This window comes from Sapajus apella, unplaced genomic scaffold (genome assembly GCF_009761245.1).
Source record: "Sapajus apella isolate SASKATOON/1434 unplaced genomic scaffold, GSC_monkey_1.0 scaffold20, whole genome shotgun sequence".
Taxonomy (NCBI): Eukaryota; Metazoa; Chordata; class Mammalia; order Primates; family Cebidae; genus Sapajus; species Sapajus apella.
The window spans coordinates 27939695-27949163 of NW_022436960.1; the positions used below are offsets into that span (position 1 = coordinate 27939695).

At 44.7% G+C, this 9469-nt stretch overlaps 1 protein-coding gene across 2 annotated transcripts; it reads right to left on the reverse strand.

Moving 5' to 3' along the window:
- Nucleotides 1-865: 865 nt before the first annotated feature.
- On the reverse strand, nt 866-7993 carry EIF2B2 (eukaryotic translation initiation factor 2B subunit beta). 2 transcript variants are annotated; one of them, XM_032287837.1, is made up of 8 exons: nt 7714-7993; nt 7472-7592; nt 7167-7315; nt 5733-5896; nt 4395-4490; nt 3652-3789; nt 2666-2732; nt 866-1424 (listed from the first exon to the last, which is right to left on the reverse strand). In XM_032287837.1, exons 1-8 carry the CDS (start codon nt 7874-7876, stop codon nt 1267-1269), a joined length of 1056 nt encoding a protein of 351 aa, XP_032143728.1. In that variant the 5' UTR covers nt 7877-7993; the 3' UTR covers nt 866-1266. The 2 variants fall into 2 exon arrangements, with proteins under 2 accessions (XP_032143728.1, XP_032143729.1); XM_032287838.1 differs by lacking the exon at nt 3652-3789 and having other exon boundaries at nt 7714-7955.
- Nucleotides 7994-9469: the final 1476 nt, after the last annotated feature.

The following is a 9469-nucleotide window of genomic DNA, read 5'->3' on the forward strand; positions in this document are numbered from 1 at the left end:
CTTCTATTGCCGTGTATACTTAATGTTCCATGGTGTAACTGTCAGTACTTACTCAACCTTTCTCCTGTTGCCGGACACTTAGGATATGACATTCCAACTATTGCACTGAACATTCTGTATAAATCTTTGTGCTTGTACAAATAATTCTAGAAATATAGGTTCCAAATTGCCCTCTAAAAGGTTGTACCAATTTATAGTCCTATAAATACTGCGTGAGACTATCCTTTCCTGGGACGCTTTAAATAGATTCCCAGGCGGTAACCCAGAGACCAGATGCAGTACATCTGTGATGAAACCCAAGTCTGTATGTGTGAGTAAGCAGAATCACTCTCAGGTGATTCTGATGATCAGCGAGGTTCTGGAACTACTGTTTTAGCCTATTAACCAGCTGTTTGGGGCCATTACCAGCAAATTGTAAAGGAAACTATACTTTCATTTGTACTTTTATGTTTTATTTTTTTAGAGACAGGGTCTTGCTCTGTCATCCAGGCTGGAGTACAGTGGTACAATCCTAGCTCACTGTAGCCTTGAATTCATGGGCTCAAGTGATCCTCCCACCTCAGCCTCCAGAGTAGCAAGGCCACAGGCATGTGCCACCAGGTCTGGCTAGTTTTTTTAAATATTTTTTGTAGAGACAGGATCTTGCTATGTTGCCAGGCTAGTCTCAAACTCCAGGCCTCAAACAATCCTCCCCCCTCAGCCTCCCAAAGTGCCTGGATTACAAATGGGAGCCACTGCATTTGGCCAGTATTTCCATGTTTTATTTTTCCCCCTTAACTACAGCCCTCTATACAAACACAAAAAAGGCTCTGCTGCTGCTGTTTCAAGCAGTTGTCAGTGTGAGACAATAAATAAACCAACTATGGAACCTTCAAGTAGCTTTTATTGGCATAGCCTAGGAAGAAGTGTTGTAGCCATTTCTGAGCAAAAATCTGTATCCCAGCAAGGTATTCAGTGTTATGTTTAACACACTACTGAACCAGAAAGTTTAAGTTCCTGACACAGGCGCAACCAGGTCACTAAGAGTCTCCAAAATCAATAGGTTAAGCCCTGCTGCTCTGTTAAGATCTGAAAGGCAAGACACAGTCCTGGATGTGTGCCCTTGTTAAGGGGTGACTAAAAAGGCAGGCAGCAGTATCAAGGATTTTTTTAGGTTGACTCCTGTGCACTCCCACATTGCAAGGATGAGTTTTAGCAGCAGCACTCAAGTCTCCTCTTCCTTCTGTATCTGCCTAAGCAATCTCTGCTTAGGACAAGTGTGGTTGGTCATAGGACATGATCATCAGGATGGTAGAGTTCACTCATCAGACGGTAGATGTAGGAAGGTGCATTCCCACCGATGTTGGAAATAAAGAGGGTAATGAGCTCTGGGGGGACGTAGTCAAACACAGGGCAATGCACGCTGACCTTCTCCAGAATGTCCCCTGAAAGGCAAGCACACATGCTAAAGGTAAAACTGAGGCTCCCTCTCTCATAATTAAGTAGCATATAGATTCCAGGATGGAGAATGCAGGCATATTAGCTCCCCAAGGATGGGAAGCTATGGAAAAATGTGAACCAGAAGAGGTGACTTCAGATCATGACACTCCCTGCTTACACCTCCCCCATGCCTCTGCACAGCCCTTAGAATAAAATTCAAACTCAGGATTGAAGTTTAAGATCTGGGCCCTCCCTACCACACCACACGAGTTATAAATTGGACCACTCTCCCCCTTACTCATTACTATCTAGCCATGTATGGCCATCTTTTTCTAACAGGCCACGCCCCTGCACCAGCACATGGAAAACTTTCCCTGATCTTCATATAGTAGACTTTGTTCATTCAGGACTCAGCTGAAATGTCATGTCATTAAGACCCTTCCTCAATGTCAGTTAGGCCCCTAGCCACTTTCTATCACACCACCCTTGCTTGATTTCTTCCTCATGACCTGATACTTTCTCATGTCTTCCACAATAGAATGTAAGTTCTGTGGGAAGAGGGTTTTATCTCTTTCATTCATTGTTATATCCTCAGTGCCTAGTAGAGTGCAGGATACATTGTAGGTGCTCGATAACTATTTCTGGAAGAATAAATGTTTATATAAAGGGATAAAGTCATTCAACTTCCAAGAAGAACTAGTACCGCAACTACTATGCCTTACTCTCAGCGGGTGTGTAAGGCCACCTTAGCTAAGGCTGCAGGCATAATGAGCTGAGCTGCTGCCTTTAGAAGAAGCCAGAGAAAAGAACACATGAGACTATCCAGGCTACAGGTGGGTTTTCCAAGTAGGAACATTTCACAGCCTGCTTCCTTTGGCAGTCAGTCCACCAAAAGAACTCCCAATAGCAACTGAAAACAAGTTCATTTTCCCAAGTGGTTGTTGTCTGTATCTCAAACAACATGCAAAGCCAAACACAGACAATGCTAGATGATCCAACCCCCACCATAGCCCCAACAGATCTAAAATATATTTGTCTCAACAAATTAACATGGACTTGATTAGGTCCTCAAGCACTTTGAGTTGCTAAAGAAAACAGTCCCCACAAGAAGTGTGATTAAAAAACAACCTGACAGTATTCAGGTCTACTGACCACCAAAACAAAAAGACCGCAACACTCACACGCACAAACCCTGAACACACACAACACACACACGCAAGCACATATGCACGCAGAGCTTCTGTACCTTCTGTGAAAGGCAGGACTTCTTCAGGAGCCACAAACTTATGAAATGAGTCTTCTTCATTGGGGAACTAGAAAGGAAAACATTTTTAGAACTAGAGACCCAGCAATTCTACTCCTAGAAATGTACCTGGAGAAATGAAAACACCTGTCCACACAGAAAACTTATACACAGATGCTTACAGCAGCATTAGTAACAAAAGCCAAAAGGTGGAACCAGCCCAAATGCCCATCAGCAGATGAATGGATTAATAAATTGTGGTATGTTCATATAATGGAATATTCAGCCTCGAAAGGAAATTCTGACATAACAAGGATGAATTTTGAAAACATTGTGCTAAGTGACAAAAGTCAGGCACAACATGTCACATATGATTCCTTTTATACAAAATGGGCAAACCCATAGAGACAGGAGCAGATTAGAGGAGATGGGGAAAAGGAGAAAAAGGGAGAGATTACTTAATGGGTACAGGGTGTTTTTCTAGAGTGGAGAAAAAGTTTTGAAACTAGACGGTGGTGGTTGTACAATGCTATGAATGTACTAGATACCACTAAATTGTATACTTTAAAATGGTTAATTGTATGTTATGTGAATTTTACCTCAATTTAAAAAATAGAGACCTAAAATAGTTGATATTTTCAAAGCAAACAGCTTCTATCACTGATGAAATGGCCCTTCACTTAGTCCCTGCTTGTATTCAGGTTACAAAGGATAGGCCCTGGAACAATAACCAAACTGATTGTATGTATGATCCTAGTTTCAACCTGCTTGGCATTTTCAGAAATGGTCAGGTGACAGGAATGGTGGCAATCATAAGCAAAGGGCCTTTTCCAACTACATACTGTCCTTACAATCTTAAGGGTATAATCCATTGAGTAAATGCAGATCAATGGAGGCCCTGGAGTGAGTTAGTTGAAGCCCCAGAGTTCAAGCCTACCCTTTGGCTTCCTTCTTTCTGCTGGCTTCTAGCTGGAGACAGACAGACATACCTGTGGGGAAAGTTTGAACATAGGTGCACAGACGATGAGTGGGGTGGAATGGTGTTTTGCTGCCAGTGCCAGAGTGTGAGTTCCTGTCACAGCTCTCAGGGCCCCATTGGCCAGGATGGTCTTTGTGCCAATGATCACCTTTGGAACAAGAAGAAAAGTGTGAGCCATCCTGGGGTGGAGCCTTAAAAGGGCCATTGGCCACAAAAAACTGAATGCCCAGGCCTCAGAACTGGCATCGTGAGGGGTCACAGACTGGTAGAGGGGAAGGGATCCTTGGCTCAGTACAAGTTCTAGCTTAAAAGTGGGTTTCCAAGGAAAGAGTGGATGTAAAATGGAACAAGAAACTGCAAAACCTACTGTTCTTAGTCCCATATTTTCTGGAAATTGAGATGCCACACCTTCTGAGAAGCCAGGAACCTTTTCATTCACTATCTACAGCTGCCAAGCTCTTTGAGCGTAAGGCAGGAGCCCTGTAGCCAATCACTAGCAACTGACACTCTTGCCTTAGTGCTATTTAATACTTCATTCTTTTCAGTGCTTCAACCAAATTTAGGGGCTACTCCAAGAGAGGAACAATGATGCAGAAAAAGGGAAAAGAAATTCAGTTAAAAAAGGCCCAAGTATGTACTTTGAAAGGTGCTAGAAATTTTTTTCTCTCACCATGGATATTACAGAAGGAGATAAAAATCAATATTTTAGAAACATAATCTTCATGAATTCAACGTAACTCCAAATATACTCACCTTGTTGACTCTTGACATAACAGCAAAAATGGCAGCATCAGTCATGACAGTTGTCTCAATACCTGCTTTGGACAAATTGACAGCCATTTCATGACCCTGCAATGGAAGAGAAAGGCCGATTCTAAGAGAAAGAGTGAGAAATAATGAAAAGTGCTCTCAAATGTAACTGGGTCTGGAGAACTGTGTGATATGGGCATATCCAGCACTTAATATCCAACAGATAACTCATTTTTTGGACTACCATAGCTCTGGTAAACTGTAGGGGAGCCCAAGGGAAGCTAATAAATGTAATACTCCACAGCAGCACTAGAGCGGCCACAAAACTGGAAATACAAGATGCTTGTATAATAGAATCAAGATTGCTGACAAGATAGCTCCTGGCTCTTTATTCTACACATCCTGCATCCTTAAATATTTCCTTTTTGAGACCAATTATTTACTTAGGATTGAGTGAGGTCACACCAAGCATCAGTCATCCCCAAGGTAATTTATCCTGTTTTGATTCCTAAAAGAACCAACTTATCTTTCCTTGGACTCAGCAGTTCATCTACTTTTATTTTATTTTATTTTTGAGACAGAGTCTAGCTCTGTCACCCAGCCTGGAGTGCAGCAGCATGATCTTGGCTCACTGCAACCTCTGCCTTCCAGGTTCAATTCTCCTGCCTCAACCTTCCGAGTAGCTGGGATTACAGGCATGTGCCAGCACACCTGGCTAATTTTTTTTTTTTTTTTAAATGGAGTCTCCCTCTGTCTCCAGGCTGGAGTGCAGTGGCGCAATCTCGGCTCACTGCAACCTCTGCCTCCTGGGTTCAAGGGATTCTCCTGCCTCAGCCTCCCGAGTAGCTGGGACTACAGGTGTGCACCACCACACCCAGCTAATTTTTGTATTTTTATGAGAGACAAGGTCTCACCATGTTGGCCGGGATGGTCTCAATCTCTTGACCTTGTGATCCACCCACCTTGGCCTTCCAAAGTGCTGGGATTACGGGTGTGAGCAACCGTGCCTGGCCTAATTTTTGTATTTTTAGTAGAGATGGGGTTTCATCATGTTGGCCAGATTGGTCTCAAACTCCTGACCTCAGGTAATCTGCCAGCCTCAGCCTCTCAAAGTGCCGGGATTACAGGCATGAGCCACTGTGCCCAGCCCCAACTTTCTTAAACCACTCTTTAAGAATGTTCACAGGATGAACAACTTGAAAATTCCCTTAATGTTTTACTTTATCTTCTCAATGTCTCAAAGTCTTGCTTATCAATTCAAGCCTGGAATGGCCCTACCCATCCCTTGTTTATTTCTTCTTCGTTTTTCATTTTTCATAGCAACTCCAGCAGTCTTCTTACCTGGCAGAAAGGAGCACACTCTGCTACAATGACATGGAATTTCCTCTTTCGGGCAGCCTCTTTGAGGAAGGCCTCTACAGTTCGGGAGAAGCCAATGGTCATAATCACCTCGTTGGAGTGAATGTGCTCCAGAGCCTGGGCTGCGATGTTTTCCATTGTCCCTTCTGTAAGAAGAGTTTTGCAAGGAAAATATGAAACTGCTCGCTATATCACAAACACATAACGAGTGTACGGAAAAAGATGTCTGCCCTTCACATGCACTGCCCATCTAGCAGACCCTGGTACCACAGGATTAATGTGCCTGAAGTGAAATGTCACAATGTTGCCCAGGCTGATGTGGAACTCCTGGTCTCCAGCAATCCACTCACCTTGGCCTCCCAAAGTTCTGGGATTACAGGTGTGAGCCACTGTGCCCAGCTGTCACAATTTCTTTCTCTCTTTCTTTTTTTTTTTTTTTTTTTTTTTGAGACAAAGTCTCACTCTGTGGCCCAGGCTGAAGTGCAGTGGCATGATCTCAGCTCACTGTAACTTCCACCTTCCAGGTCCAAGCGATTCTCATGCCTCAGCCTCCCGAGTAGCTAGGATTACAGGCATGCGCCATCACGCCCAGCTAATTTTTGTATTTTTAGTAGAGATGGGGTTTCACCATGTTGGAACTCCTGACCTCAAGTGATCCTCCTGCCTCCGCCACCCAAAGTGCTGGGATTACAGGCGAGAGCCACTGGGCCCAGCCCACAATTTGTTAGAAGCACCACTCCTCAGGGATTTTCTGCCTGCCCTCTTCCAGAAGTGCCCCTACCTATCAGCCACCTCTCTGTCACTACACAGCTCATGACAAGTGATTCTGAAGATAATGAATTCAGCCAAGGAATGGCAATCTGGAAAATCCTAAAGTGCTGAGAATCGGATAAACAGAGCTTCTGCCTAAAAGAACTCTTCCTCCAAAAGGTGGCCACAACACTTCCACATGAGAGAATGGCCAGAGAAGAAAAATGGGGGAGGAATTTGGAAGCAGCTTCTTCATGCTCTGATTATAAAAATGAGTATCTGCAGGTCACTTGGGCCACAATGACAAGGAAGATGGAGGTATCTATTGTAGTGTGTATAAAAATTCAGAGATAGTGAAAGAGGTCTATCGACCTTGGTTCTCTAGGGAGTTCATTTTCTTTACAATGAACATAAAGCTCTGTCATAATAGAGTCTCTGCCACTTCACAGATTTGCAGTCTATCAAGAGTTGGTCTGTAAGGAAAAGTAGAGAGGGTTACTTTCGTCCTATCACCTGTTCCAACATTTCCTTATCGTAAGAAGGACAAACTTCTGAGAACCAGAAGACTGATGATCTCCCATCTCTGCTAATGAACAACCTTCAGGGGCTTCTGTTCCCTTATTTGCCTGTGACCAGTCCCATCTTCGCAGCGGTCAGGCCTCTTACCCAGCTCCACTAGCAGCTCATTAATTGCCTCAATGATGTTGGACTGGAGTTGGGCATAATGGAAGCTGAAATCCTCGTTCAGGCCTCCGGAGGTCAACAGTTTGTGTAGGGACTCCTGCTGATCACTCTCATCACTGCGTCCATGGAGTCTATGGAGGCAACAAGACCCAAAGAGAGAGGTGGGGACAAGGAGTGGTAAGGCAGGTAACAAGGGTTGCTCAGCTCCAATAAAGTCTCCGAGCAGGGAGAGGGGCCCGTGCAAAGTGTCACTGGATCCAACCTGGGGCCCAGGACGTAAGCCTAACCTGCCATACTCCTCCCGGATAATCTTGAGCACTCTCCGCACCATGTTGCCCACAGTGGTCTCGGAGGGCTGAGCAGCCGTCATCCTCCTGCCCTCTCTGCGGATCAGCTCCATCAGCTCCCCTACAGTCCAAAAGAGAGAGGATAAGAGCAGCCAACGCGAAGTGAGGCCTCGGAAACTTTCAGCCTTGGGATCGCGAACAGACAGGTGCCGGGTTCGCCAGCGGAGGCAGGCGGGCCTCACCCGCGTTGTTCCAGCGGTGGTCCGTGATGATCTGGCGCAGCAGCCCCAGGGTATCCCGAGCCATTTCCTCGGAGCTGCGGGGCCCACCACCCCGCTTCAGGATCTCCACGAAGCTCTCGATCCTCTCTGACAACTCTGAGCTCTTCGCTGCAGCTCCAGGCATCTCTAAGGTAGCTGCCTTCCGCCTTCAGCGGCGGAATCCACACCTGCCAGACCACACAGTTTACACTTCCGGGGCCGGCGAGGTCGGCTTCCGCTGTGAGGGGAGGGGGGAAACCTCAGGTTTGAGAAGAGGCAGGCCACGCCTCTAGTTGCCGCTCTCCCGCCCTCTTCCTCTGTCTGAGCCAATCAGAGACGTGGGACTCGGGTCACTCAGTTCCAACCGGGCGTCCCCGCGCCTCCGGGGCTGGAGGACCGGAAGCGGCCTTTCTTGGCTCAGCTGAAGGTGAGCAGAAGTAACCCGTCCGGCCTATAGAGGGTGGCTGGTCCCGTTGCTATGGAAGCAACACGTCTCTAGGCGCCCCCCGACCACGATTTAAGGCTACACTGAAGAAGTTGCGGCTCTTCTTCCTGGCTTCCCAGCTCGGGGACCGCCTGGTGCCCTGACACTGACGCTCTGAATGCGTGTCCAAGGTCGGTTGCCCCTTGGGCAGACGCCTCACTTTTGTTCTGTTACATTACTTGGTACTGTTTGCGCCTGTGTCTAGTAGGTTCACGTCTCTGAAAACAAGGACCATATCTTTTGTTGCTTTTGTATTCTCAAGGCCTAACATGTCTAATAGAAGACGGCAGAATTAGAGATGAGGAAGACTACCAACCATTAAGGAGATTCAAAGTGGGAGCCAATGCAGAAGCAAAGATGAAATCCTCCGATTTGGACAGAGTTGTCTTCCTACAGAGAGGCCAGAGAGTATAACATAATACCAAGAGTTACTATTCACCTAAAGCTTACTGGATGTTAGGCACTATGTGAATTGTCTCAGTTAATAAGGTCTGAAATAGATCCTCTTATCCCCATTTTACAGATTGGAAAACAGACCCACAGAATTTAAGCAGGTACTAAAGGGATGAGTTCATACTTAAATCCAGGACTATATGAACCCAAAGTCTGTGTGTAATAGAAATCTCTATTTCCTTAAGATACGTTCTTCAAAGTGGAATCCTTAGGCAAGCACATTTTAAAGACTTTCGTTACAATTGACAAATTGCCCTCCAAAAAGATTATGTCAATACCAAAGTTAGCCAAAGGCAGTACAAAGAAAAGAAAATTACAGATCAATATCTGTCATGAACATAGAGGCAAAAATTTGCAATAAATTACTAGCACATCAAATCCTGCAATACATAAAAAAAAGAAAAAAGAATAATATGTAATTACAAAGTAAAACTTAAACCTGGAATGCAAAGCTGGTTAAACACTTTAAAAAAATATAATATACCATATTAACAATCTAAGAAGTAAAACCACATGATCCTGTCGATTGATGCAGGAAGAAGCATTTAACGAAACTGAATATTCATGATAAAAACTCTCAGAAAACTAGAACAAAAAGCAACTTCTTGAACTTGATAAAGGGTATCTACAAAATCCTACACCTAAAAATATTTCATAGTAAAAGATTGCTTTCTCCCTAAGATCAGCACAGGCGAGGATGTCTACTTTCACCACTCCTATTTAACATCATATGTGAAGTCCTAACCCTTGCAATAAGTCAAGAAAAAGAAAAAGCATAACAGAATGGAAAGAAAGAAATTG